The sequence below is a fragment of the Clavelina lepadiformis genome, chromosome 3, assembly GCF_947623445.1.
Source record: "Clavelina lepadiformis chromosome 3, kaClaLepa1.1, whole genome shotgun sequence".
Lineage (NCBI taxonomy): Eukaryota > Metazoa > Chordata > Ascidiacea > Aplousobranchia > Clavelinidae > Clavelina > Clavelina lepadiformis.
The window spans coordinates 4893225-4920338 of NC_135242.1; the positions used below are offsets into that span (position 1 = coordinate 4893225).

The following is a 27114-nucleotide window of genomic DNA, read 5'->3' on the forward strand; positions in this document are numbered from 1 at the left end:
ACGTTGGAAAATTAGAAAATAACGAAAAGCCTACAACACCCGGTATTCCCAGGCGGTCACCCATCCAAGTACTAACCGGGCCCGACGTTGCTTAACTTCCCAGATCGGACGAGATGGGGTGTACTCAACGTGGTATGGTCGTAGGCGATTGTCTCTCGCTAAAACGGCGCTTTTATTCGAGCAGTTGAGTACATGCCTACTTTAATGTGCTTTGGCGTCGTATGAGTGCATTAATATAATGGATTCATGAATTGGTTAAAAACGTTTCATAACAGTTTGCTACATTTTAAACAACAATACTTTGCTCACGACAAGCTATATTCCTTGAACAAAAGAGACATTAGAAAATTTCAACCGGATAAAAATGTTTGCCACGTTTGAAATATTATTAAAAAAAGTGTCACGATGTTGGAATAAAACTTCAAGTATTTTGGTTTTTCAAGGTTTGGCTTCGCCTAGAAAAAAGCATAGTATTGGCCAAGGCTGCGAACTCGAACTTAACATAACTCGATCATTTAAATCAAGCAAATAAGGCTTATGAATTACTTCTGCTGCATTACCAATCCTACAATGAAGAAGACAATTAATCAGCAGAGATAAGACTCTGCGGCGCAATCGGTTAGCGCGTTCGGCTGTTAACCGGAAGGTTGGTGGTTCAAGCCCACCCAGGGACGAGAGAGGCTTCACGGTGAAACTTTAAAAACGATACTTGTGCTTTATAAATTTTCTGAAAAGATTCACCTTTCGGTTTCTTCGACCCCTCTCGAAAACTTTCACGTGTGAGGCGAACGTGATAACCTTTACACAACCGAAGCCAAACATCGAAAGAGCATAGAAATAGCAAGTGACTTTTAATTGAATTCTTTCCATTAAGTCTGATACTTTATTGCGCAAATAAATTTTAAACCTGTTCTCGCCCAGGGTCGAACTGGGGACCTTTCGCGTGTAAGGCGAACGTGATAACCGCTACACTACGAGAACGGGTTGAGGTAAAGAAAGTTTATATTATTTTCATTTTCAAAGCGCTACTTTTACGTGAAGTGGAAATCAATATTTTGAACGTTTCAATTTGGCCAAAGCTTTATATCAAGCGTTGGTTCCTCCCGGAATCAAATCTTGAAAGTGCTTCGTGTAGAATGGACATTTCTTTGTACGAAAGCGCTTCATTACTGTTGGAATTAAAACCGAGCTTCAAACTTTTCAGGGGCTTCTCATACATCCGCCCATGTTTCCGGTGTGGACCTTAAGGCATCACTTCCCAATAGAAAGACAATTTTGAGCCGGCAACACAGCGATTGTTACGGTGTATCACTCAATGCGTCATATTAAAAAAAGTAAGAAAATTTCCGGTCCAATGCGCATGTTACGTCGATGTGGACTAGTTTCTTATTGTTTTGGCGATAACTGGTTCCAGGTCTAGGCTAAGTAGTAAGTTTTGTGTGGGTTTGAATTTTTGGTATTTTGGAGTAGGTCTATTTGTCCTAAAATTTTAAGCTAAAAATTTGTTGTAAAGTTTAGGCAGTTGTTATAGAAAACTGAGTAGGCCTACAGTACATGGATTCTGTCCAAATTAAGACTGTAGGCAGTCATAACCTAGGTCTCGTTGCAAGCCAAAATTCAGGGTAGGTTTATGATGTACTTTTGCGATGGTAGCTTCTTGATTTAATGTACTTTGCATTGAAAAGCCTATCTCTTTGAATTGGGACATGACCCTTTAAGCGTGTTAGACGAACCTGATAACCCAAACTCTTCGGAGGAACGACAGGGGGAAGGAGGACTCAATTTAATGATGTTTTAAAGTTGTGATTATGTGACCAAACGAGAATAGAAACCAATTTATTGCAAAATATTTGTACTGAAAGCTTCCTTTGGAATGTAATTGAGTCAAGTGATTTAATTAACGAGAGCTGGAAGTCTCTGTGGCGCAATCGGTTAGCGCGTTCGGCTGTTACCCGAAAGGTTGGTGGTTCAAGCCCACCCAGGGACGGGAGATTCTTGAACGTGAAACTTTGAAAACGATACTTGTGGTTTATAAACTTTCTGAAAAGATTAACCTTTCGTTTTCTTCGACCCATCTCGAAAACTTTCACGTGTGAGGCGAACGTGATAACCTTTACACCACCGAAGCCAAACATCGGATGAACATAGAAATAGCAAGTGAATTTTGTTTGAATTCTTTCCATTAAGTCTGATATTTTATTGCGCAAATAAATTTTAAACCTGTTCTCGCCCAGGATCGAACTGGGGACCTTTCGCGTGTAAGGCGAACGTGATAACCGCTACACTACGAGAACGGTTTGGGTAAAGATAGTTTGTATTATTTTCATTTTCAAAGCGCTACTTTTACGTGAAGTGGAAATCGATATTTTGAATATTTCAATTTGGCCAAAGTTGTAATCAAACGATGGTTCCTCCCGGAATCAAATCGTGAAAGTGCTTCGTGTAGAATGGACATTTCTTTGTACGAAAGCGCTTCATTACTGTTGGAATTAAAACCGAGCTTCAAACTTTTTAGGGACTTCTCATATTTCCGCCCATGATTCACCTGTGGACCTTAAGCGTGTTAGACGAACCTGATAAACCAAACTCTACGGAGGAACGACAGGGGGAAGAAAGACTCAATTTAATGATATTTTAAAGTTGTGATTATGTGACAAACGCGAGTAGAAATCGGTTGATTGCAAAATATTTGCACTGAAAGCTTCCTTTGGAAAGTCATTGAGTCAACTACGGAGAATATTGAAAATATGCAATGAGTCGAGCACTTGAAACCACATGTCAGAGAGACTTGTGCATTAACATTCTGAACATCTAGCTCGCATTGCACGAATAACATCGCAGTTTTATGATGGATAACCTCGATCGACTGTTAGCCAAATTCTCGCTGGTTTCAACCAACCAACCAACCAACACAGGATGAGAAAAACATTATGTTGTAAACTGTAAAAAACATTAATCAAGTGAAACTGGTCAGGCTTAATCAATATGAGGTCAATAAAACTTCGACTTTGACAAGAGCAATCTCCATAATGATGAACGTACGGGGCCATGGTTTAGTGGCAAAGCGTCTGTCTAGTAGCAGAGCACGCTTTGGTCAGTGGATACGTATAGCCTATTTATTATACTGATACGCTGGAGAACACATAAAATAAACTCTTTTCTGAACCAAATGCGATTTTAAAAATTAGGTCACGCAGCCCAAAAAATTAGGCAGTTAGGTTAGGATAATGTCGCCCACCCGGTTTAGGTGGGTTGAGCATCTTCCGCGATGTTTTCCGTTTTAGGTGGTGATGGCGCGTTCCCACTGGTTCCGACCCTGTTGAAAACCTCGTCGTGGGGGCCCTTGTCATTGTCCACAACTCCGTTGAGTGAGTGAGTGAGTGAGTGAGTGAGTGAGTGAGTGAGTGAGTGAGTGAGTGAGTGACTTATCCCGGATTTGTTGGGGTCAGCGTCATTCACCTCGTCCAACTATGTTTGTTCGTTCTGATCTTTGTCTCGATTGTCTTCAATTTGAAAACAATATAAATATATATACAGTAGTTACAGTACTGTATTTACAAAATAAACATATCTAAAATAAAACATGTTCAAAAATGATATTGATTAGAAATTAAAAAATAGTTTGACTTTTGAAAAGCTCATCATGAAAATGGAAATGCAGAGAAAACGTTTGAAAATTAGAAAATAACGAAAAGCCTACAACACCCGGTATTCCCAGGCGGTCACCCATCCAAGTACTAACCGGGCCCGACGTTGCTTAACTTCCCAGATCGGACGAGATGGGGTGTACTCAACGTGGTATGGTCGTAGGCGATTGTCTCTCGCTAAAACGGCGCTTTTATTCGAGCAGTTGAGTACATGCCTACTTTAATGTGCTTTGGCGTCGTATGAGTGCATTAATATAATGGATTCATGAATTGGTTAAAAACGTTTTATAACAGTTTGCTACATTTTAAACAACAATACTTTGCTCACGACAAGCTATATTCCTTGAAGAAAAGAGACATTAGAAAATTTCAACCGGATAAAAATGTTTGCCACGTTTGAAATATTATTAAAAAAAGTGTCACGATGTTGGAATAAAACTTCAAGTATTTTGGTTTTTCAAGGTTTAGCTTCGCCTAGAAAAAAGCATAGTATTGGCCAAGGCTGCGAACTCGAACTTAACATAACTCGATCATTTAAATCAAGCAAATAAGGCTTATGAATTACTTCTGCTGCATTACCAATCCTACAATGAAGAAGACAATTAATCAGCAGAGATAAGACTCTGCGGCGCAATCGGTTAGCGCGTTCGGCTGTTAACCGGAAGGTTGGTGGTTCAAGCCCACCCAGGGACGAGAGAGGCTTCACGGTGAAACTTTAAAAACGATACTTGTGCTTTATAAATTTTCTGAAAAGATTCACCTTTCGGTTTCTTCGACCCCTCTCGAAAACTTTCACGTGTGAGGCGAACGTGATAACCTTTACACAACCGAAGCCAAACATCGAAAGAGCATAGAAATAGCAAGTGACTTTTAATTGAATTCTTTCCATTAAGTCTGATACTTTATTGCGCAAATAAATTTTAAACCTATTCTCGCCCAGGGTCGAACTGGGGACCTTTCGCGTGTAAGGCGAACGTGATAACCGCTACACTACGAGAACGGGTTGAGGTAAAGAAAGTTTATATTATTTTCATTTTCAAAGCGCTACTTTTACGTGAAGTGGAAATCAATATTTTGAACGTTTCAATTTGGCCAAAGCTTTATATCAAGCGTTGGTTCCTCCCGGAATCAAATCTTGAAAGTGCTTCGTGTAGAATGGACATTTCTTTGTACGAAAGCGCTTCATTACTGTTGGAATTAAAACCGAGCTTCAAACTTTTCAGGGGCTTCTCATACATCCGCCCATGTTTCCGGTGTGGACCTTAAGGCATCACTTCCCAATAGAAAGACAATTTTGAGCCGGCAACACAGCGATTGTTACGGTGTATCACTCAATGCGTCATATTAAAAAAAGTAAGAAAATTTCCGGTCCAATGCGCATGTTACGTCGATGTGGACTAGTTTCTTATTGTTTTGGCGATAACTGGTTCCAGGTCTAGGCTAAGTAGTAAGTTTTGTGTGGGTTTGAATTTTTGGTATTTTGGAGTAGGTCTATTTGTCCTAAAATTTTAAGCTAAAAATTTGTTGTAAAGTTTAGGCAGTTGTTATAGAAAACTGAGTAGGCCTACAGTACATGGATTCTGTCCAAATTAAGACTGTAGGCAGTCATAACCTAGGTCTCGTTGCAAGCCAAAATTCAGGGTAGGTTTATGATGTACTTTTGCGATGGTAGCTTCTTGATTTAATGTACTTTGCATTGAAAAGCCTATCTCTTTGAATTGGGACATGACCCCTTAAGCGTGTTAGACGAACCTGATAACCCAAACTCTTCGGAGGAACGACAGGGGGAAGGAGGACTCAATTTAATGATGTTTTAAAGTTGTGATTATGTGACCAAACGAGAATAGAAACCAATTTATTGCAAAATATTTGTACTGAAAGCTTCCTTTGGAATGTAATTGAGTCAAGTGATTTAATTAACGAGAGCTGGAAGTCTCTGTGGCGCAATCGGTTAGCGCGTTCGGCTGTTACCCGAAAGGTTGGTGGTTCAAGCCCACCCAGGGACGGGAGATTCTTGAACGTGAAACTTTGAAAACGATACTTGTGGTTTATAAACTTTCTGAAAAGATTAACCTTTCGTTTTCTTCGACCCATCTCGAAAACTTTCACGTGTGAGGCGAACGTGATAACCTTTACACCACCGAAGCCAAACATCGGATGAACATAGAAATAGCAAGTGAATTTTGTTTGAATTCTTTCCATTAAGTCTGATATTTTATTGCGCAAATAAATTTTAAACCTGTTCTCGCCCAGGATCGAACTGGGGACCTTTCGCGTGTAAGGCGAACGTGATAACCGCTACACTACGAGAACGGTTTGGGTAAAGATAGTTTGTATTATTTTCATTTTCAAAGCGCTACTTTTACGTGAAGTGGAAATCGATATTTTGAATATTTCAATTTGGCCAAAGTTGTAATCAAACGATGGTTCCTCCCGGAATCAAATCGTGAAAGTGCTTCGTGTAGAATGGACATTTCTTTGTACGAAAGCGCTTCATTACTGTTGGAATTAAAACCGAGCTTCAAACTTTTTAGGGACTTCTCATATTTCCGCCCATGATTCACCTGTGGACCTTAAGCGTGTTAGACGAACCTGATAAACCAAACTCTACGGAGGAACGACAGGAGGAAGAAAGACTCAATTTAATGATATTTTAAAGTTGTGATTATGTGACAAACGCGAGTAGAAATCGGTTGATTGCAAAATATTTGCACTGAAAGCTTCCTTTGGAAAGTCATTGAGTCAACTACGGAGAATATTGAAAATATGCAATGAGTCGAGCACTTGAAACCACATGTCAGAGAGACTTGTGCATTAACATTCTGAACATCTAGCTCGCATTGCACGAATAACATCGCAGTTTTATGATGGATAACCTCGATCGACTGTTAGCCAAATTCTCGCTGGTTTCAACCAACCAACCAACCAACACAGGGTGAGGAAAACATTATGACGACTTTATGCTGCGCATGTAATACGATGTTTTTTGTGTCTTCCTAAAATTCCATTTAAAGCTGACAACACAACTTAACGGTGTAAGTAGAAGAGCCTCCAGTGAGAATTGAACTCACGACCCCTGGTTTACAAGACCAGTGCTCTAACCCCTGAGCTATAGAGGCGTCTACGATACTGTGCGCCGATAATATATTTTTCTAAACTGTAAAAAACATTAATCAAGTGAAACTGGTCAGGCTTAATCAATATGAGGTCAATAAAACTTCGACTTTGACAAGAGCAATCTCAGTAATGATGAACGTACGGGGCCATGGTTTAGTGGCAAAGCGTCTGTCTAGTAGCAGAGCACGCTTTGGTTAGTGGATACGTATAACCTATTTATTATACTGATACGCTGGAGAACACATAAAATAAACTCTTTTCTGAACCAAATGCGATTTTAAAAATTAGGTCACGCAGCCCATAGTTAAAAAATTAGGCAGTTAGGTTAGGATAATGTCGCGCACCCGGTTTAGGTGGGTTGAGCATCTTCCGCGATGTTTTCCGTTTTAGGTAGTGATGGCGCGTCACCACTGGTTCCGACCCTGTTGAAAACCTCGTCGTGGGGGCCCTTGTCATTGTCCACAACTCCGTTGAGTGAGTGAGTGACTTATCCCGGATTTGTTGGGGTCAGCGTCATTCACCTCGTCCAACTATGTTTGTTCGTTCTGATCTTCGTCTCGATTGTCTTCAATTTGAAAACAATATAAATATATATACAGTACTGTATTTACAAAATAAACATATCTAAAATAAAACATGTTCAAAAATGATATTGATTAGAAATAAAAAAATAGTTTGACTTTTGAAAAGCTCATCGTGAAAATGAAAATTCAGAGAAAAACGTTGGAAAATTAGAAAATAACGAAAAGCCTACAACACCCGGTATTCCCAGGCGGTCACCCATCCAAGTACTAACCGGGCCCGACGTTGCTTAACTTCCCAGATCGGACGAGATGGGGTGTACTCAACGTGGTATGGTCGTAGGCGATTGTCTCTCGCTAAAACGGCGGTTTTATTCCAGCTCTTTAGTACAAGCCTACTTTAATGTGCTTTGGCGTCGTATGATTGCATTGATATAATGGATTCAAGAATTGGTTAAAAACGTTTTATAACAGTTTGCTACATTTTAAACAACAATATTTTGCTCACGACAAGCTATATTCCTTGAACTAAAGAGACATTAGAAAATTTCAACCGGATAAAAATGTTTGCCACGTTTGAAATATTATTAAAGAAAGTGTCACGATGTTGGAACAAAAATTCAAGTCAATTCAAGTACTAACCGGGCCCGACGTTGCTTAACTTCCCAGATCGGACGAGATGGGGTGTACTCAACGTGGTATGGTCGTAGGCGATTGTCTCTCGCTAAAACGGCGCTTTTATTCGAGCTCTTTAGTACAAGCCTACTTTAATGTGCTTTGGCGTCGTATGATTGCATTGATATAATGGATTCAAGAATTGGTTAAAAACGTTTTATAACAGTTTGCTACATTTTAAACAACAATATTTTGCTCACGACAAGCTATATTCCTTGAACTAAAGAGACATTAGAAAATTTCAACCGGATAAAAATGTTTGCCACGTTTGAAATATTTTAATTATTAAAGAAAGTGTCACGATGTTGGAACAAAAATTCAAGTATTTTGGTTTTTCAAGGTTTGGCTTCGCCTAGAAAAGAGCCTAGTATTGGCCAAGGCTGCAAACTCGAACTTAACATAACTCGATCATTTAAATCAAGCAAACAAGGCTTATGAATTACTTCTGCTGCATTACCAATGCTAGAATGAGGAAGACAATTAATCAGCATAGATAAGTCTCTGTGGCGCAATCGGTTAGCGCGTTCGGCTGTTAACCGAAAGGTTGGTGGTTCAAGCCCACCCAGGGACGAGAGAGGCTTCAAGGTGAAACTTTAAAAACGATACTTGTGCTTTATAAATTTTCTGAAAAGATTAACCTTTCGGTTTCTTCGACCCCTCTCGAAAACTTTCACGTGTGAGACGAACGTGATAACCTTTACACAACCGAAGCAAAACATCGAAAGAGCATAGAAATAGCAAGTGAATTTTATTTGAATTATTTCCATTAAGTCTGATACTTTATTGCGCAAATAAATTTTAAACCTGTTCTCGCCCAGGATCGAACTGGGGACCTTTCGCGTGTTAGGCGAACGTGATAACCGCCACACTACGAGAACGGGTTGAGGTAATAAAAGTTTGTATTATTTTCATTTTCAAAGCGCTACTTTTACGTGAAGTGGAAATCAATATTTTGAACGTTTCAATTTGGCCAAAGCTGTATATCAAGCGTTGGTTCCTCCCGGAATCAAATCGTGAAAGTGCTTCGTGTAGAATGGACATTTTTTTGTATGAAAGCGCTCATTACTGTTGGAATTAAAACCGAGATTCAAACTTTTTAGGGGCCTCTCATATATCCGCCCATGATTCAGCTGTGGACTTTAAGCGTGTTAGACGAACCTGATAACCCAAACTCTACGGAGCAACGACAGGGGGAAGGAGGACTCAATTTAATGATGTTTTAAAGTTGTGATTATGTGACCAAACGAGAATAGAAACCAATTTATTGCAAAATATTTGAACTGAAAGCTTCCTTTGGAATGTAATTGAGTGAAGTGATTTAGTTAAAGAGAGCTAGAAGTCTCTGTGGCGCAATCGGTTAGCGCGTTCGGCTGTTAACCGAAAGGTTGGTGGTTGAAGCCCACCCAGGGCCGGGAGATTCTTCAACGTGAAACTTTGAAAACGATACTTGTGGTTTATAAACTTTTTGAAAAGATTAACCTTTCGTTTTCTTCGACCCCTCTCGAAAACTTTCACGCGTGAGGCGAACGTGATAACCTTTACACAACCGAAGCAAAACATCGACCGGGCATGGAAATAGCAATTGATTTTTATTTGAAATATTTCCATTAAGTCTGATATTTTATTGCGCAAATAAATTTTAAACATGTTCTCGCCCAGGATCGAAGTGGGGACCTTTCGCGTGTAAGGCGAACGTGATAACCGCTACACTACGAGAACGGGTTGAGGTAAAGAAAGTTTGTATTATTTTCATTTTCAAAGCGCTACTTTTACGTGAAGTGGAAATCAATATTTTGAACGTTTCAATTTTTCCAAAGCTGTATATCAAGCGTTGGTTCCTCCCGGAATCAAATCGTGAAAGTGCTTCATGTATAACGGACATTTCTTTGTACGAAAGCGCTTCATTACTGTTGGAATTAAAACCGAGATTCAAACTTTATAGGGGCCGCTCATATATCCGCCCATGATTCAGCTGTGGACCTCAAGGCATCACTTCCCAATTGAAAGACGATTTTGAGCTGTCACAACGGCGATTGTTACCGTGTCGCACTCAATGCGTCATATTAAAAAAAGTAAAAAAAATTCCTGTCCAATGCGCATATGACGTCGATGTGGACTAGTTTCTTATTGTTTTGGCGATAGCTGGTTCCAGGTCTAGGCTAAGTTGTAAGTTTTGTGTGGGTTTGAATTTTTGGTATTTTGGAGTAGGCCTATTTGTCCTAAAATTTTAAGCTAAAAATTTGTTGTAAAGTTTAGGCAGTTGTTATAGAAAACTGAGTAGGCCTACAGTACATGGATTCTGTCCAAATTAAGACTGTAGGCAGTCATGACCTAGGTCTCGTTGCAAGCCAAAATTCAGGGTAGGTTTATGATGTAGTTTTGCGATGGTAGCTTCTTGATTTAAAGTAGGGGAGGGTGGGGTAAAGCGGACCACCTAAGGCTTAAATCGTTACAATTCACTGATTTCATCAAAACGTTTGACTTGTTTGTTTTGAGAGTTAACTCTAAGGTATTTCGCTCATTTTTGAAGTGCCCTTTTATTGATTGCTTGCTTTCTTGCATAAATTTCTCTTGATTTAAAAGCACCTCCAATAGTCCACTTTACCCCACATGTGTGGGGTAAAGTGGACCACCGTAAGTTTTGAGTAAACAAGGCAATTTGTTCCACATCACAATCAATTTATTTACAAATTGTCATCATAAGCGAAGTAGTTATGAAAGTAATAGCAGTTCACCATCAATTTTTAAAAACATAATTCACAAATAAAGTTGTCATCCTCTTCATTACACCCAGAGCAGGCTTCATGCGCCCATCGCATGCATTTGGAGCACTGGATCCACCCATCATTCTCGGATGATTTGGAATACATTTCGTTGCAGTAAAAGCATTCTGCATCTACGTTGTTATCACTTTCATCGACTGTGTCCTTCTGCTGCATTGATCACCTGGAAACCTTAGCTTTCTTCATAGAACGCTTTTTCGATGAACTTGTTTTACTGCTGTTGCCAGATACCGCGGATTGGCTACGATTCGTTGCAGCCAACTGCTTCTTGTATGGTGAACTGGTTAAAATAGCAGTTGCACCTCTCTTAGACTTCCTCTTTTGTCGAGTGTGAGCTACCTTCGGCATAGGAAGCAGTTCAACAGGACTTATAATTGTGAAACTGGAATTTGCATCTTCAGGCTCTGAGGTGCGAAGGCTTAACTGTGGATTACGTTGAAGAAATCCACTTACCCAATCAGCACCAGCAAGTCTCTTTTCCATGTTGAACCTGCGCTTAATATGAATTTTTTCTGCCAATTCAAATGCAAGTGATTGGAGATGTTACCTAGTGACCCCAAAGAATCGCCGCGCAAGTTCGAGCACATGTGCAACTAACTCTTTTTCGTGGGCTTTGGAAAATGTTGAATGAAACCTTCCAAGTCCCTTTTTGCTCCCAGTAGCATTAATATTATCTCCTTGGACCCTTCTTATGAGTGTCGTCTTGGGAACTCCATACTCTTTGCTTGCTTTATGGTAGACCATTCTCTTTTCATTTACTGCCTGAATGGCGATAGTCATAGCCTCTTCGGTCCAAGATTGTTGAGTTGATGTCCTTCGGCGGTTACGAGGCATTCTACAAAACAGGATTACAAGATAAACATCACCTAATTCGGTCACGAGACTATAAACAAGAAAAAGTTAACGACGGGGTAAAGTAGACCACCACTGGTCCACTTTACCCCCACCCCTTGGTTACTATTATTTTGACTGTTGGCCAAATTTTGGCTAGTCAGTGAGCGGAATGAACCTATGTAATGCGTACAGTAAAACTCCTTTCTACCATTCAACCAAACTTCTACCTTATGCATGTAAAATAAAATCTAAGTTACAAGACAAACCTTTCAATAGATCAGAGAGTACAAAAAACGAATTCCGTGCCTTTTCTTGCCCTCTTTTCCACGTAACCTCGAATAATGGCGTGTGCAACCACGTTATGTCATGCTTCACTAAACTTAGTGGTATTCGCGCGGTTAAAAAACTTTATTAAGAAAATAAGAGGGGTGTGCCACTTTATCCCGTTGGTCCGCTTTACCCCACCTTCCCCTACTTTGCATTGAAAAGCCTATCTCTTTTAATTGGGACATGACTCCTTAAGCGTGTTAGACGAACCTGATAACCCAAACTCTACGGAGGAACGACAGGGGGAAGAAAGATTCAATTTATTGATGTTTTAAAGTTGTGATTATGTGACCAAACGAGAGTAGAAACCAGTTTATTGCAAAATATTTGCGCTGAAAGCTTCCTTTGGAATGTCATTGAGTCAACTACATGGAGAATATTGAAAATATGCAATGAGTCGGGCACTTGAAACCACATGTCAGAGAGACTTGTGCCGTGCAACTTGTGCGTTAACATTCTGAACATCTAGCTCGCATTGCATGAATAACATCTCAGTTTTATGATGGATTACCTCGATCGACTGTTAGCCAAATTCTCACTGGTTTCAACCAAAAAATGGTGAGGAAAACATATGACGACTTTATGCTGTGCATGTAAATTGATGTTTTTTGTGTCTTGCTAAAATTCCATTTAAAGCTGACAACACAACTTAACGTTTTAAGTAGAAGAGCCTCCAGTGAGAATTGAACTCACGACCCCTGGTTTACAAGACCAGTGCTCTAACCCCTGAGCTATAGAGGCGGCTACGATACTGTGTGCTGATAATAATATATTTTTCTAAACTGTAAAAAACATTAACCAAGTGAAACAGGTCAGTCTTAGTCAATATGAGGTCAATAAAACTTCGACTTTGATAAGAGCAATCTCAGAAGTGATGAACGTACGGGGCCATGGTTTAGTGGAAAAGCGTCTGTCTAGTAGCAGAGCACGCTTTGATCGCTGGAGAACACATAAAATAAACTTTTTTCTGGACCAAATGTGATTTTAAAAAGTAGGTCACGCAGCCCATTGTTAAAAAATTAGGCGGTTACGTTAGGAAAATGGGTATATGCAAAAGTAGATTATTTATGGTTTAATTGAAGTTGTATTTATATTAGTAAGTAGATTTAGGTACCATGATATAAAATTTAAGTTAGGTTAATAAGGAAATGTAAAAATTCGCTTTGAACGAACGATTTTTTCCTGTGAAATAGTGGCAGCCGATTTTAAAAAGATTCATTCATTTTGTTCTCATTATTAAAATACCCAGCGGAGAGACCTGAAATTTTCAATTCAAAAATGGTAAAAACTAAAATGTTCTATACAGTTCAATGTTTACATCTCGTCGTTTGGCTTCGAGACGATTATGTCATTATTCTGTTAGTCACGTATGGAGTGAACTTTGCTGTATTTCAATCTGTAAACGAACTAAGTCACTAGCACAAAAGCGAAAAAACGTAACAATACCGTGGATTTAGGTCTCGCCTTGAGCCGGTGTATTAAGACTCAACAATTAACACCAACAACAAAGCTCCACTCCTGAACAATACCACGGAAATGAAACAAAATGCAAATAAAACGACAACTTCCTAACAACCCCCGAAAAAAATCCTTCACTTAGTGCGCTTGTGATGTACTACCGTCGTACTATACATTTTCCCTTCACAATAAAATAATGGCAGTTCTCAACTAACTTATTTTTACGTTAAGACGTTTACGTTACGTTTTTACGTTTCTTTGTAATAAAAAAAAAGCAGAAAATATTGCAAACACCTGCTGTATGGGAAAGAATTACCTAAAATTCGAGAAAATTAAACACAGCAATTGTTAATGAATAAAAAGTTGTAGGCACTTGACAAAGTAGAGCCAATCCACACGGAACATCGGAGGCTGTAGTCTTACGCACGTTTGCATGAGGTAAGCTTTGTTCGTCGCTAATATCATCTGCAGCAACAGAAAAACAACCAAAAAAGGAACAAGAAACCGGCGCTGCCGAGCTGACGGCTTGCTTCTCCCAACATGGAGCACTCGTTTAAGAAACGTCTTAACCTCGGCGTAAAGCTCCTGAGAACATAAATGTAAATAACAATGTTGCAAAAATAAACAAACACCCTAAATGCAAGACAGCAATCGCTAAGCCAACTAAGTCTTTGTGAAAAGTACGTTATTGTAACGGCGGTAAAAACTTTTTTGTACGCCTACTAATGCCAATACAATACTGAACCGCGCAAAAAGAATTCTATTAGATCAATAAACACACTAAGCACTACACAATTGAAATCAAGTTCATCTAGTAATAACTCATCATGCCGCCGTATAATGATAAGTTTCAAGACTTAACTGTGAACGTGGCACTGTATTAAATCTCTTGGTAGGAAGTTTGTCAGTTTTAATAGATGAAAAGTTCTTGCGGCATAAAGAAAGTATTTAAGTCGGTCTGTGTGTTACCTGTGTCATCTGTGTCTTGTCATAGCTGTGTCGATGGCGATGAATTCGTCTTGCTAAATTCGAATACAGCCTTTCGAGTTGCTCCACTTTTAACAACGACGTCGCCTATGGAACCAAGAGAGAGGTCTTCAATATATAGTGTTACTTTATATTAAGGGACATCATTACTGATACTATGAAGTAAGTTTATATCATTTAACAATACACGGCAAGTTATCAGCCTAGTGTCGTTTGGTCAAAGGTAAAAGTTTAGAAAATACACTACCTGCACAGTGAATTGAAATATATCTTTCAATTTCTGTTCGTCGACCACCAGTGGGGGTGGCGGGGGAATTACGATAACAGGAACGCTTTCTTTCTCCAGCCCAACCGATTTCTTGCGAGGTCGTAGAGTCATGCCAGACCCTGAATTAGAATCCTCTTTGCTGGGTTCTGCTAAAAAGCGTATATTTTAATAATTACGCCAACTCCACCATACCTTAGCTTAAGCTAACTACGTTGATTACCCTAACAAAATTAAATAATCACCTGTAAAAAAATAAACAATCTACCACGTCTACATATAGCAAGCAAAAGCAATTAAATTTGAGTATTTATTTAACTTGTATACCTGCAGTAGATTGTATATAACCATTACTGTCGGAATTGCTTTACCTTAATAGTTCATAAAAACTGCTTTAAACAAATATAACAAAAATTGTTTGTGAAATACAACCATCAGGATCTTCAGTGTTTGGATTGTCTTCGGGCTTCATCTCTGCTGTCTCAATTTCTTCTTGTTTGTTTTCAGCTTGGGTGCACATTTCATCGCTGTCCGAACTGTCGGAACTGCTGTCGCAGCTACCTGATTGAGGCCCCTTCGCTTCCTCGATCGACTTCATTCGATGCTTCTTCTGCATCATCCGCTTGTGAGGTCTCTGGAGACGACAACTGTGACATGCCCTGCTCCATTTCGACGTCCATGGTCTCCGTAGCAAGGTCAGCGGGGGTTTTAGTTTCTCCGTTTGTCATGGATTCCGGCCATGTTTGAGCGTCTTCCTCGATGTTTTCCGTTTTAGGTGGTGATGGCGCGTCACCACTGGTTCCGACCCTGTTGAAAACCTCGTCGTGGGGGCCCTTGTCATTGTCCACAACTCCGTTGAGTGAGTGAGTGAGTGAGTGAGTGAGTGAGTGAGTGAGTGAGTGAGTGAGTGAGTGAGTGACTTTAGGTTTTAGGTGGGTTGAGCATCTTCCGCGATGTTTTCCGTTTTAGGTGGTGATGGCGCGTCCCCACTGGTTCCGACCCTGTTGAAAACCTCGTCGTGGGGGCCCTTGTCATTGTCCACAACTCCGTTGAGTGAGTGAGTGACTTATCCCGGATTTGTTGGGGTCAGCGTCATTCACCTCGTCCAACTATGTTTGTTCGTTCTGATCTTCGCCTCGATTGTCTTCAATTTGAAAACAACATAAATATATATACAGTACTGTATTTACAAAATAAACATATCTAAAATAAAACATGTTCAAAAATGATATTGATTAGAAATTAAAAAATAGTTTGATTTTGGAAAAGCTCATCATGAAAATGAAAATGCAGAGAAAAACGTTGGAAAATTAGAAAATAACGAAAAGCCTACAACACCCGGTATTCCCAGGCGGTCACCCATCCAAGTACTAACCGGGCCCGACGTTGCTTAACTTCCCAGATCGGACGAGATGGGGTGTACTCAACGTGGTATGGTCGTAGGCGATTGTCTCTCGCTAAAACGGCGCTTTTATTCGAGCTCTTTACTACAAGCCTACTTTAATGTGCTTTGGCGTCGTATGAGTGCATTAATATAACGGATTCATGAATTGGTTAAAAACGTTTTATAACAGTTTGCTACATTTTAAACAACAATAATTTGCTCACGACAAGCTATATTCCTTGAACTAAAGAGACATTAGAAAATTTCAACCGGATAAAAATGTTTGCCACGTTTGAAATATTATTAAAGAAAGTGTCACGATGTTGGAACAAAAATTCAAGTATTTTGGTTTTTCAAGGTTTGGCTTCGCCTAGAAAAGAGCCTAGTATTGGCCAAGGCTGCAAACTCGAACTTAACATAACTCGATCATTTACATCAAGCACACAAGGCTTATGAATTACTTCTGCTGCATTACCAATCCTAGAAGAAAGAAGACAATTAATCAGCAGAGAAAGCTGCAAGTCTCTGTGGCGCAATCGGTTAGCGCGTTCGGCTGTTAACCGAAAGGTTGGTGGTTCAAGCCAACCCAGGGACGAGAGAGACTTCAAGGTCAAACTTTGAAAACGATACTTGTGCTTTATAAACTTTCTGAAAAGATTAACCTTTCGGTTTCTTCGACCCATCTCGAAAACTTGAACGCGTGAGGCGAACGTGATAACCTTTACACAACCGACGCAAAATATCGACCGAGTATGGAAATAGCATTTGAATATTATTTGAAATATTTCCATTAAGTCTGTTATTTTATTGCGCAAATAAATTTTAAACCTGTTCTCGCCCAGGATCGAACTGGGGACCTTTCGCGTGTAAGGCGAACGTGATAACCGCTACACTACGAGAACGGGTTGAGGTAAAGAAAGTTTATATTATTTTCATTTTCAAAGCGCTGCTTTTACGTGAAGTGGAAATCGATATTTTAAACGTTTCAATTTGACCAAAGTTGTAATCAAACGATGATGGTTCCTCCCGGAATCAATTCCTGAAAGTGCTTCGTGTAGAATGGACATTTCTTTGTACGAAAGCGCTTCATTACTGTTGGAATTAAAACCGAGATTCAAACTTTTTAGGGGCTTCTCATATATCCGCCCACGATTCAGGTGTGGACCTTAAGGCATCACTTCCCAATAGAAAGACAATTTTAAGCCGGCAACACAGTGATTGTTACGGTGTATCACTCAATGCGTCATATTAAAAAAAGTAAGAAAATTTCCGGTCCAATGCGCATGTGACGTCGATGTGGACTAGTTTCTTATTGTTTTGGCGTAAGCTGGTTTCAGGTCTAGGCTAAGTTGTAAGTTTTGTGTAGGTTTAAATTTTTGGTATTTTGGAGTAGGCCTATTTGTCCTAAAATTTTAAGCTAAAAAGTTGTAAAGTTTAGGCAATTGTTATAGAAAACTGAGTAGGCCTACAGTACATGGATTCTGTCCAAATTAAGACTGTAGGCAGTCATAACCTAGGTCTCGTTGCAAGCCAAAATTCAGGGTAGGTTTATGATGTAGTTTTGCGATGGTAGCTTCTTGATTTAATGTACTTTGCATTGAAAAGGCTATGTCCTTGATTTGGGACATGACGCCTTAAGCGTGTTAGACGAACCTGATAAGTGATAACCCAAACTCTACGGAGCAACGACAGGGGGAAGGAGGACTCAATTTAATGATGTTTTAAAGTTGTGATTATGTGACCAAACGAGAATAGAAACCAATTTATTGCAAAATATTTGAACTGAAAGCTTCCTTTGGAATGTAATTGATTCAAGTGATTTAGTTAAAGAGAGCTAGAAGTCTCTGTGGCGCAATCGGTTAGCGCGTTCGGCTGTTAACCGAAAGGTTGGTGGTTCGAGCCCACCCAGGGCCGGGAGATTCTTCAACGTGAAACTTTAAAAACGATACTTGTGCTTTATAAACTTTTTGTAAAGATTAACCTTTCGTTTTCTTCGACCCCTCTCGAAAACTTTCACGTGTGAGGCGAACGTGATAACCTTTACACCACCGAAGCAAAACATCGAAAGAGCATAGAAATAGCAAGTGAATTTTATTTGAAATATTTCCATTAAGTCTGATATTTTATTGCGCAAATAAATTTTAAACCTGTTCTCGCCCAGGATCGAAGTGGGGACCTTTCGCGTGTAAGGCGAACGTGATAACCGCTACACTACGAGAACGTGTTGAGGTAAAGAAAGTTTGTATTATTTTGATTTTCAAAGCGCTGCTTTTACGTGAAGTGGAAATCGATATTTTGAATATTTCAATTTGACCAAAGTTGTAATCAAACGATGGTTCCTCCCGGAATCAAATCGTGAAAGTGCTTCGTGTAGAATGGACATTTTTTTGTATGAAAGCGCTCATTACTGTTGGAATTAAAACCGAGATTCAAACTTTTTAGGGGCTTCTCATATATCCGCCCATGATTCAGCTGTGGACCTTAAGCGTGTTAGACGAACCTGATAACCCAAACTCTACGGAGGAACGACAGGGGGAAGGAGGACTCAATTTAATGATGTTTTAAAGTTGTGATTATGTGACCAAACGAGAATAGAAACCAATTTATTGCAAAATATTTGAACTGAAAGCTTCCTTTGGAATGTAATTGATTCAAGTGATTTAGTTAAAGAGAGCTAGAAGTCTCTGTGGCGCTATCGGTTAGCGCATTCGGCTGTTAACCGAAAGGTTGGTGGTTGAAGCCCACCCAGGGCCGGGAGATTCTTCAACGTGAAACTTTGAAAACGATACTTGTGGTTTATAAACTTTTTTAGAAGATTAACCTTTCGTTTTCTTCGACCCATCTCGAAAACTTTCACGTGTGAGGCGAACGTGATAACCTTTACACAACCGAAGCAAAACATCGTAAGAGCATAGAAATAGCAATTGAATTTTATTTGAATTATTTCCATTAAGTCTGATATTTTATTGCGCAAATAAATTTTAAACCTGTTCTCGCCCAGGATCGAACTGGGGACCTTTCGCGTGTAAGGCGAACGTGATAACCGCTACACTACGAGAACGGGTTGAGGTAATGAAAGTTTGTATTATTTTCATTTTTAAAGCGCTGCTTTTACGTGAAGTGGAAATCGATATTTTGAGTATTTCAATACGGCCAAAGTTGTAATCAAACGATGGTTCCTCCCGGAATCAAATCGTGAAAGTGCTTCGTGTAGAATGGACATTTCTTTGTATGAAAGCGCTTCATTACTGTTGGAATTAAAACCGAGTTTCAAACTTTTTAGGGACCTCTCATATTTCCGCCCATGATTCAGCTGTGGACCTTAAGCGTGTTAGACGAACAGGATAACCCAAACTCTACGGAGGAACGACAGGGGGAAGGAGGACTCAATTTAATGATGTTTTAAAGTTGTGATTATGTGACCAAACGAGAGTAGAAACCAGTTTATTGCAAAATATTTGCACTGAAAGCTTCCTTTGGATGTCATTGAGTCAACTACAAGGAGAATATTGAAAATATGCAATGCGTCGGGCACTTGAAACCACATGTCAGAGAGACTTGTGCATTAACATTCTGAACATCTAGCTCGCATTGCACGAATAACATCGCAGTTTTATGATGGATAACCTCGATCGACTGTTAGCCAAATTCTTGCTGGTTTCAACCAACCAACACAGGGTGAGGAAAACATTATGACGATTGTATGCTGCGCATGTAATACGATGTTTTTTGTGTCTTGCTAAAATTCCATTTAAAGCTGACAACACAACTTAACGGTGTAAGTAGAAGAGCCTCCAGTGAGAATTGAACTCACGACCCCTGGTTTACAAGACCAGTGCTCTAACCCCTGAGCTATAGAGGCGGCTACGACAGTGTGCGCTGATAATATATTTTTGTAAACTGTAAAAAACATTAATCAAGTGAAACTGGTCAGGCTTAATCAATATGAGGTCAATAAAAGTTCGACTTTGACAAGAGCAATCTCAGAAGTGATGAACGTACGGGGCCATGGTTTATTGGCAAAGCGTCTGTCTAGTAGCAGAGCACGCTTTGGTCAGTGGATACGTATAACCTATTTATTATAATGATACGCTGGAGAACACATAAAATAAACTCTTTTCTGGACCAAATGCGATTTTAAAAAGTAGGTCACGCAGCCCATAGTTAAAAAATTAGGCAGGTAGGTTAGGATAATGTCGCGCACCCGGTTTAGGTGGGTTGAGCATCTTCCGCGATGTTTTCCGTTTTAGGTGGTGATGGCGCGTCCCCACTGGTACCGACCCTGTTGAAAACCTCGTCGTGGGGGCCCTTGTCATTGTCCACAACTCCGTTGAGTGAGTGAGTGACTTATCCCGGATTTGTTGGGGTCAGCGTCATTCACCTCGTCCAACTATGTTTGTTCGTTCTGATCTTCGCCTCGATTGTCTTCAATTTGAAAACAATATAAATATATATACAGTACTGTATTTACAAAATAAACATATCTAAAATAAAACATGTTCAAAAATGATATTGATTAGAAATTAAAAAATAGTTTGACTTTTGAAAAGCTCATCTGGAAAATGAAAATGCAGAGAAAAACGTTGGAAAATTAGAAAATAACGAAAAGCCTACAACACCCGGTATTCCCAGGCGGTCACCCATCCAAGTACTAACCGGGCCCGACGTTGCTTAACTTCCCAGATCGGACGAGATGGGGTGTACTCAACGTGGTATGGTCGTAGGCGATTGTCTCTCGCTAAAACGGCGCTTTTATTCGAGCTCTTTAGTACAAGCCTACTTTAATGTGCTTTGGCGTCGTATGAGTGCATTAATATAACGGATTCATGAATTGGTTAAAAACGTTTTATAACAGTTTGCTACATTTTAAACAACAATATTTTGCTCACGACAAGCTATATTCCTTGAACTAAAGAGACATTAGAAAATTTCAACCGGATAAAAATGTTTGCCACGTTTGAAATATTATTAAAGAAAGTGTCACGATGTTGGAACAAAAATTCAAGTATTTTGGTTTTTCAAGGTTTGGCTTCGCCTAGAAAAGAGCCTAGTATTGGCCAAGGCTGCAAACTCGAACTTAACATAAATCGATCATTTAAATTAAGCAAACAAGGCTTATGAATTACTTCTACTGCATTACCAATCCTAGAAGAAAGAAGACAATTAATCAGCATAGATAAGTCTCTGTGGCGCAATCGGTTAGCGCGGTCGGCTGTTAACCGAAAGGTTGATGGTTCAAGCCAACCCAGGGACGAGAGAGACTTCAAGGTGAAACTTTGAAAACGATACTTGTGGTTTATAAACTTTCTGAAAAGATTAACCTTTCGGTTTCTTCGACCCATCTCGAAAACTTTCACGCGTGAGGCGAACGTGATAACCTTTACACAACCGAAGCAAAACATCAACCGAGCATGGAAATAGCATTTGAATATTATTTGAATTCTTTCCATTAAGTCTGATATTTTATTGCGCAAATAAATTTTAAACATGTTCTCGCCCAGGATCGAAGTGGGGACCTTTCGCGTGTAAGGCGAACGTGATAACCGCTACACTACGAGAACGTGTTGAGGTAAAGAAAGTTTGTATTATTTTGATTTTCAAAGCGCTGCTTTTACGTGAAGTGGAAATCGATATTTTGAATATTTCAATTTGACCAAAGTTGTAATCAAACGATGGTTCCTCCCGGAATCAAATCGTGAAAGTGCTTCGTGTAGAATGGACATTTTTTTGTATGAAAGCGCTCATTACTGTTGGAATTAAAACCGAGATTCAAACTTTTTAGGGGCTTCTCATATATCCGCCCATGATTCAGCTGTGGACCTTAAGCGTGTTAGACGAACCTGATAACCCAAACTCTACGGAGGAACGACAGGGGGAAGGAGGACTCAATTTAATGATGTTTTAAAGTTGTGATTATGTGACCAAACGAGAATAGAAACCAATTTATTGCAAAATATTTGAACTGAAAGCTTCCTTTGGAATGTAATTGATTCAAGTGATTTAGTTAAAGAGAGCTAGAAGTCTCTGTGGCGCTATCGGTTAGCGCATTCGGCTGTTAACCGAAAGGTTGGTGGTTGAAGCCCACCCAGGGCCGGGAGATTCTTCAACGTGAAACTTTGAAAACGATACTTGTGGTTTATAAACTTTTTTAGAAGATTAACCTTTCGTTTTCTTCGACCCATCTCGAAAACTTTCACGTGTGAGGCGAACGTGATAACCTTTACACAACCGAAGCAAAACATCGTAAGAGCATAGAAATAGCAATTGAATTTTATTTGAATTATTTCCATTAAGTCTGATATTTTATTGCGCAAATAAATTTTAAACCTGTTCTCGCCCAGGATCGAACTGGGGACCTTTCGCGTGTAAGGCGAACGTGATAACCGCTACACTACGAGAACGGGTTGAGGTAATGAAAGTTTGTATTATTTTCATTTTTAAAGCGCTGCTTTTACGTGAAGTGGAAATCGATATTTTGAGTATTTCAATACGGCCAAAGTTGTAATCAAACGATGGTTCCTCCCGGAATCAAATCGTGAAAGTGCTTCGTGTAGAATGGACATTTCTTTGTATGAAAGCGCTTCATTACTGTTGGAATTAAAACCGAGTTTCAAACTTTTTAGGGACCTCTCATATTTCCGCCCATGATTCAGCTGTGGACCTTAAGCGTGTTAGACTAACAGGATAACCCAAACTCTACGGAGGAACGACAGGGGGAAGGAGGACTCAATTTAATGATGTTTTAAAGTTGTGATTATGTGACCAAACGAGAGTAGAAACCAGTTTATTGCAAAATATTTGCACTGAAAGCTTCCTTTGGAATGTCATTGAGTCAACTACAAGGAGAATATTGAAAATATGCAATGCGTCGGGCACTTGAAACCACATGTCAGAGAGACTTGTGCATTAACATTCTGAACATCTAGCTCGCATTGCACGAATAACATCGCAGTTTTATGATGGATAACCTCGATCGACTGTTAGCCAAATTCTTGCTGGTTTCAACCAACCAACACAGGGTGAGGAAAACATTATGACGATTGTATGCTGCGCATGTAATACGATGTTTTTTGTGTCTTGCTAAAATTCCATTTAAAGCTGACAACACAACTTAACGGTGTAAGTAGAAGAGCCTCCAGTGAGAATTGAACTCACGACCCCTGGTTTACAAGACCAGTGCTCTAACCCCTGAGCTATAGGGGCGGCTACGACAGTGTGCGCTGATAATATATTTTTCTAAACTGTAAAAAACATTAATCAAGTGAAACTGGTCAGGCTTAATCAATATGAGGTCAATAAAAGTTCGACTTTGACAAGAGCAATCTCAGAAGTGATGAACGTACGGGGCCATGGTTTATTGGCAAAGCGTCTGTCTAGTAGCAGAGCACGCTTTGGTCAGTGGATACGTATAACCTATTTATTATACTGATACGCTGGAGAACACATAAAATAAACTCTTTTCTGGACCAAATGCGATTTTAAAAAGTAGGTCACGCAGCCCATAGTTAAAAAATTAGGCAGGTAGGTTAGGATAATGTCGCGCACCCGGTTTAGGTGGGTTGAGCATCTTCCGCGATGTTTTCCGTTTTAGGTGGTGATGGCGCGTCCCCACTGGTTCCGACCCTGTTGAAAACCTCGTCGTGGGGGCCCTTGTCATTGTCCACAACTCCGTTGAGTGAGTGAGTGAGTGAGTGAGTGAGTGAGTGAGTGAGTGAGTGAGTGACTTATCCCGGATTTGTTGGGGTCAGCGTCATTCACCTCGTCCAACTATGTTTGTTCGTTCTGATCTTCGTCTCGATTGTCTTCAATTTGAAAACAATATAAATATATATACAGTACTGTATTTACAAAATAAACATATCTAAAATAAAACATGTTCAAAAATGATATTGATTAGAAATTAAAAAATTGTTTGACTTTTGAAAAGCTCATCGTGAAAATGAAAATGCAGACAAAAACGTTGGAAAATTAGAAAATAACGAAAAGCCTACAACACCCGGTATTCCCAGGCGGTCACCCATCCAAGTACTAACCGGGCCCGACGTTGCTTAACTTCCCAGATCGGACGAGATGGGGTGTACTCAACGTGGTATGGTCGTAGGCGATTGTCTCTCGCTAAAACGGCGCTTTTATTCGAGCTCTTTAGTACAAGCCTACTTTAATGTGCTTTGGCGTCGTATGAGTGCATTAATATAACGGATTCATGAATTGGTTAAAAACGTTTTATAACAGTTTGCTATATTTTAAACAACAATATTTTGCTCACGACAAGCTATATTCCTTGAACTAAAGAGACATTAGAAAATTTCAACCGGATAAAAATGTTTGCCACGTTTGAAATATTATTAAAGAAAGTGTCACGATGTTGGAATAAAACTTCAAGTATTTTGGTTTTTCAAGGTTTGGCTTCGCCTAGAAAAGAGCCTAGTATTGGCCAAGGCTGCAAACTCGAACTTAACATAAATCGATCATTTAAATTAAGCAAACAAGGCTTATGAATTACTTCTACTGCATTACCAATCCTAGAAGAAAGAAGACAATTAATCAGCATAGATAAGTCTCTGTGGCGCAATCGGTTAGCGCGGTCGGCTGTTAACCGAAAGGTTGATGGTTCAAGCCAACCCAGGGACGAGAGAGACTTCAAGGTGAAACTTTGAAAACGATACTTGTGGTTTATAAACTTTCTGAAAAGATTAACCTTTCGGTTTCTTCGACCCATCTCGAAAACTTTCACGCGTGAGGCGAACGTGATAACCTTTACACAACCGAAGCAAAACATCAACCGAGCATGGAAATAGCATTTGAATATTATTTGAAATATTTCCATTAAGTCTGATATTTTATTGCGCAAATAAATTTTAAACATGTTCTCGCCCAGGATCGAAGTGGGGACCTTTCGCGTGTAAGGCGAACGTGATAACTACTACACTACGAGAACGGGTTGAGGTAAAGAAAGTTTGTATTATTTTCATTTTCAAAGCGCTACTTTTACGTGAAGTGGAAATCGATATTTTGAACGTTCAAATTTGGCCAAAGCTGTATATCAAGCGTTGGTTCCTCCCGGAATCAAATCGTGAAAGTGCTTCGTGTAGAATGGACATTTTTTTGTATGAAAGCGCTCATTACTGTTGGAATTAAAACCGAGATTCAAACTTTTTAGGGGCTTCTCATATATCCGCCCATGATTCAGCTGTGGACCTTAAGCGTGTTAGACGAACAGGATAACCCAAACTCTACGGAGGAACGACAGGGGGAAGGAGGACTCAATTTAATGATGTTTTAAAGTTGTGGTTATTTGACCAAACGAGAATAGAAACCAATTTATTGCAAAATATTTGAACTGAAAGCTTCCTTTGGAATGTAATTGATTCAAGTGATTTTGTTAAAGAGAGCTAGAAGTCTCTGTGGCGCAATCGGTTAGCGCGTTCGGCTGTTAACCGAAAGGTTGGTGGTTGAAGCCCACCCAGGGCCGGGAGATTCTTCAACGTGAAACTTTGAAAACGATACTTGTGCTTTATAAACTTTTTGAAAAGATTAACCTTTCGTTTTCTTCGACCCCTCTCGAAAACTTTCACGTGTGAGGCGAACGTGATAACCTTTACACAACCGAAGCAAAACATCGAAAGAGCATAGAAATAGCAAGTGAATTTTATTTGAATTCTTTCCATTAAGTCTGATATTTTATTGCGCAAATAAATTTTAAACCTGTTCTCGCCCAGGATCGAACTGGGGACCTTTCGCGTGTAAGGCGAACGTGATAACCGCTACACTACGAGAACGGGTTGAGGTAAAGAAAGTTTGTATTATTTTCATTTTCAAAGCGCTGCTTTTACGTGAAGTGGAAATCGATATTTTGAATATTTCAATTTGACCAAAGTTGTAATCAAACGATGGTTCCTCCCGGAATCAAATCGTGAAAGTGCTTCGTGTAGAATGGACATTTCTTTGTATGAAAGCGCTTCATTACTGTTGGAATTAAAACCGAGTTTCAAACTTTTTAGGGACCTCTCATATTTCCGCCCATGATTCAGCTGTGGACCTTAAGCGTGTTAGACGAACAGGATAACCCAAACTCTACGGAGGAACGACAGGGGGATGGAGGACTCAATTTAATGATGTTTTAAAGTTGTGATTATGTGACCAAACGAGAGTAGAAACCAGTTTATTGCAAAATATTTGCACTGAAAGCTTCCTTTGGAATGTCATTGAGTCAACTACAAGGAGAATATTGAAAATATGCAATGCGTCGGGCACTTGAAACCACATGTCAGAGAGACTTGTGCATTAACATTCTGAACATCTAGCTCGCATTGCACGAATAACATTGCAGTTTTATGATGGATAACCTCGATCGACTGTTAGCCAAATTCTTGCTGGTTTCAACCAACCAACACAGGGTGAGGAAAACATTATGACGATTGTATGCTGCGCATGTAATACGATGTTTTTTGTGTCTTGCTAAAATTCCATTTAAAGCTGACAACACAACTTAACGGTGTAAGTAGAAGAGCCTCCAGTGAGAATTGAACTCACGACCCCTGGTTTACAAGACCAGTGCTCTAACTTCTGAGCTATAGAGGCGGCTACGATACTGTGCGCTGATAATATATTTTTGTAAACTGTAAAAAACATTAATCAAGTGAAACTGGTCAGGCTTAATCAATATGAGGTCAATAAAAGTTCGACTTTGACAAGAGCAATCTCAGAAGTGATGAACGTACGGGGCCATGGTTTAGTGGCAAAGCGTCTGTCTAGTAGCAGAGCACGCTTTAGTCAGTGGATACGTATAACCATTTTATTATACTGATACGCTGGAGAACACATAAAATAAACTTTTTTCTGGACCAAATGCGATTTTAAAAAGTAGGTCACGCAGCCCATAGTTAAAAAATTGAGGCAGGTAGGTTAGGATAATGTCGCGCACCCGGTTTAGGTGGGTTGAGCATCTTCCGCGATGTTTTCCGTTTTAGGTGGTGATGGCGCGTCCCCACTGGTACCGACCCTGTTGAAAACCTCGTCGTGGGGGCCCTTGTCATTGTCCACAACTCCGTTGAGTGAGTGAGTGAGTGAGTGAGTGAGTGAGTGAGTGAGTGAGTGAGTGAGTGAGTGACTTATC

At 39.7% G+C, this 27114-nt stretch overlaps 1 protein-coding gene and 29 non-coding genes across 30 annotated transcripts; 5 read left to right on the forward strand and 25 right to left on the reverse strand.

The window, feature by feature from the left end:
- Positions 1 to 27: 27 nt before the first annotated feature.
- Positions 28 to 146, reverse strand: LOC143450939 (5S ribosomal RNA). Its single transcript, XR_013114831.1, has one exon. It is a non-coding gene; the product is annotated as a 5S ribosomal RNA (ribosomal RNA).
- A 762-nt stretch (positions 147 to 908) lies between these two features.
- Positions 909 to 981, reverse strand: Trnav-uac (transfer RNA valine (anticodon UAC)). Its single transcript has one exon. It is a non-coding gene; the product is annotated as a tRNA-Val (tRNA).
- Positions 982 to 1913: 932 nt separating this feature from the next.
- On the forward strand, positions 1914 to 1987 carry Trnan-guu (transfer RNA asparagine (anticodon GUU)). The gene has a single exon. It is a non-coding gene; the product is annotated as a tRNA-Asn (tRNA).
- A 234-nt stretch (positions 1988 to 2221) lies between these two features.
- Trnav-uac (transfer RNA valine (anticodon UAC)) lies at positions 2222 to 2294 on the reverse strand. The gene has a single exon. It is a non-coding gene; the product is annotated as a tRNA-Val (tRNA).
- Positions 2295 to 3693: 1399 nt separating this feature from the next.
- On the reverse strand, positions 3694 to 3812 carry LOC143450896 (5S ribosomal RNA). Its single transcript, XR_013114791.1, has one exon. It is a non-coding gene; the product is annotated as a 5S ribosomal RNA (ribosomal RNA).
- Positions 3813 to 4574: 762 nt separating this feature from the next.
- Trnav-uac (transfer RNA valine (anticodon UAC)) lies at positions 4575 to 4647 on the reverse strand. Its single transcript has one exon. It is a non-coding gene; the product is annotated as a tRNA-Val (tRNA).
- A 932-nt stretch (positions 4648 to 5579) lies between these two features.
- On the forward strand, positions 5580 to 5653 carry Trnan-guu (transfer RNA asparagine (anticodon GUU)). Its single transcript has one exon. It is a non-coding gene; the product is annotated as a tRNA-Asn (tRNA).
- A 234-nt stretch (positions 5654 to 5887) lies between these two features.
- Trnav-uac (transfer RNA valine (anticodon UAC)) lies at positions 5888 to 5960 on the reverse strand. The gene has a single exon. It is a non-coding gene; the product is annotated as a tRNA-Val (tRNA).
- A 733-nt stretch (positions 5961 to 6693) lies between these two features.
- Positions 6694 to 6766, reverse strand: Trnat-ugu (transfer RNA threonine (anticodon UGU)). The gene has a single exon. It is a non-coding gene; the product is annotated as a tRNA-Thr (tRNA).
- Positions 6767 to 7511: 745 nt separating this feature from the next.
- On the reverse strand, positions 7512 to 7630 carry LOC143450897 (5S ribosomal RNA). Its single transcript, XR_013114792.1, has one exon. It is a non-coding gene; the product is annotated as a 5S ribosomal RNA (ribosomal RNA).
- Positions 7631 to 8457: 827 nt separating this feature from the next.
- Positions 8458 to 8531, forward strand: Trnan-guu (transfer RNA asparagine (anticodon GUU)). Its single transcript has one exon. It is a non-coding gene; the product is annotated as a tRNA-Asn (tRNA).
- Positions 8532 to 8765: 234 nt separating this feature from the next.
- On the reverse strand, positions 8766 to 8838 carry Trnav-aac (transfer RNA valine (anticodon AAC)). Its single transcript has one exon. It is a non-coding gene; the product is annotated as a tRNA-Val (tRNA).
- A 768-nt stretch (positions 8839 to 9606) lies between these two features.
- On the reverse strand, positions 9607 to 9679 carry Trnav-uac (transfer RNA valine (anticodon UAC)). The gene has a single exon. It is a non-coding gene; the product is annotated as a tRNA-Val (tRNA).
- A 2893-nt stretch (positions 9680 to 12572) lies between these two features.
- On the reverse strand, positions 12573 to 12645 carry Trnat-ugu (transfer RNA threonine (anticodon UGU)). The gene has a single exon. It is a non-coding gene; the product is annotated as a tRNA-Thr (tRNA).
- A 629-nt stretch (positions 12646 to 13274) lies between these two features.
- Positions 13275 to 14759, reverse strand: LOC143448873 (uncharacterized). The gene is made up of 3 exons (XM_076948793.1): positions 14597 to 14759; positions 14332 to 14436; positions 13275 to 13947 (listed from the first exon to the last, which is right to left on the reverse strand). Exons 1-3 carry the CDS (start codon positions 14726 to 14728, stop codon positions 13711 to 13713), a joined length of 474 nt encoding a protein of 157 aa, XP_076804908.1. The 5' UTR covers positions 14729 to 14759; the 3' UTR covers positions 13275 to 13710.
- A 1181-nt stretch (positions 14760 to 15940) lies between these two features.
- LOC143450898 (5S ribosomal RNA) lies at positions 15941 to 16059 on the reverse strand. Its single transcript, XR_013114793.1, has one exon. It is a non-coding gene; the product is annotated as a 5S ribosomal RNA (ribosomal RNA).
- A 460-nt stretch (positions 16060 to 16519) lies between these two features.
- On the forward strand, positions 16520 to 16593 carry Trnan-guu (transfer RNA asparagine (anticodon GUU)). The gene has a single exon. It is a non-coding gene; the product is annotated as a tRNA-Asn (tRNA).
- A 234-nt stretch (positions 16594 to 16827) lies between these two features.
- Trnav-uac (transfer RNA valine (anticodon UAC)) lies at positions 16828 to 16900 on the reverse strand. Its single transcript has one exon. It is a non-coding gene; the product is annotated as a tRNA-Val (tRNA).
- Positions 16901 to 17838: 938 nt separating this feature from the next.
- Trnan-guu (transfer RNA asparagine (anticodon GUU)) lies at positions 17839 to 17912 on the forward strand. The gene has a single exon. It is a non-coding gene; the product is annotated as a tRNA-Asn (tRNA).
- A 234-nt stretch (positions 17913 to 18146) lies between these two features.
- Trnav-uac (transfer RNA valine (anticodon UAC)) lies at positions 18147 to 18219 on the reverse strand. The gene has a single exon. It is a non-coding gene; the product is annotated as a tRNA-Val (tRNA).
- A 767-nt stretch (positions 18220 to 18986) lies between these two features.
- On the reverse strand, positions 18987 to 19059 carry Trnav-uac (transfer RNA valine (anticodon UAC)). Its single transcript has one exon. It is a non-coding gene; the product is annotated as a tRNA-Val (tRNA).
- Positions 19060 to 19787: 728 nt separating this feature from the next.
- Positions 19788 to 19860, reverse strand: Trnat-ugu (transfer RNA threonine (anticodon UGU)). The gene has a single exon. It is a non-coding gene; the product is annotated as a tRNA-Thr (tRNA).
- Positions 19861 to 20605: 745 nt separating this feature from the next.
- Positions 20606 to 20724, reverse strand: LOC143450899 (5S ribosomal RNA). Its single transcript, XR_013114794.1, has one exon. It is a non-coding gene; the product is annotated as a 5S ribosomal RNA (ribosomal RNA).
- A 762-nt stretch (positions 20725 to 21486) lies between these two features.
- On the reverse strand, positions 21487 to 21559 carry Trnav-uac (transfer RNA valine (anticodon UAC)). The gene has a single exon. It is a non-coding gene; the product is annotated as a tRNA-Val (tRNA).
- A 767-nt stretch (positions 21560 to 22326) lies between these two features.
- Positions 22327 to 22399, reverse strand: Trnav-uac (transfer RNA valine (anticodon UAC)). Its single transcript has one exon. It is a non-coding gene; the product is annotated as a tRNA-Val (tRNA).
- Positions 22400 to 23128: 729 nt separating this feature from the next.
- Positions 23129 to 23201, reverse strand: Trnat-ugu (transfer RNA threonine (anticodon UGU)). Its single transcript has one exon. It is a non-coding gene; the product is annotated as a tRNA-Thr (tRNA).
- A 781-nt stretch (positions 23202 to 23982) lies between these two features.
- LOC143450900 (5S ribosomal RNA) lies at positions 23983 to 24101 on the reverse strand. The gene has a single exon (XR_013114795.1). It is a non-coding gene; the product is annotated as a 5S ribosomal RNA (ribosomal RNA).
- Positions 24102 to 24863: 762 nt separating this feature from the next.
- Trnav-uac (transfer RNA valine (anticodon UAC)) lies at positions 24864 to 24936 on the reverse strand. The gene has a single exon. It is a non-coding gene; the product is annotated as a tRNA-Val (tRNA).
- Positions 24937 to 25704: 768 nt separating this feature from the next.
- On the reverse strand, positions 25705 to 25777 carry Trnav-uac (transfer RNA valine (anticodon UAC)). Its single transcript has one exon. It is a non-coding gene; the product is annotated as a tRNA-Val (tRNA).
- A 729-nt stretch (positions 25778 to 26506) lies between these two features.
- Positions 26507 to 26579, reverse strand: Trnat-ugu (transfer RNA threonine (anticodon UGU)). Its single transcript has one exon. It is a non-coding gene; the product is annotated as a tRNA-Thr (tRNA).
- Between the last annotated feature and the right edge of the window lie 535 nt (positions 26580 to 27114).

Coding starts and splice junctions, on each gene's coding strand:
- LOC143448873 (XM_076948793.1), bottom strand. CDS start 14,728: ATGACTCTACGACCTCGCAAGAAATCGGTTGGGCTGGAGAAAGAAAGC. Junction 14,437..14,596: donor TATTTCAATTCACTGTGCAG/GTAGTGTATTTT, acceptor TTGGTTCCATAG/GCGACGTCGTTGTTAAAAGT. Junction 13,948..14,331: donor ACAAGACACAGATGACACAG/GTAACACACAGA, acceptor TTATGTTCTCAG/GAGCTTTACGCCGAGGTTAA.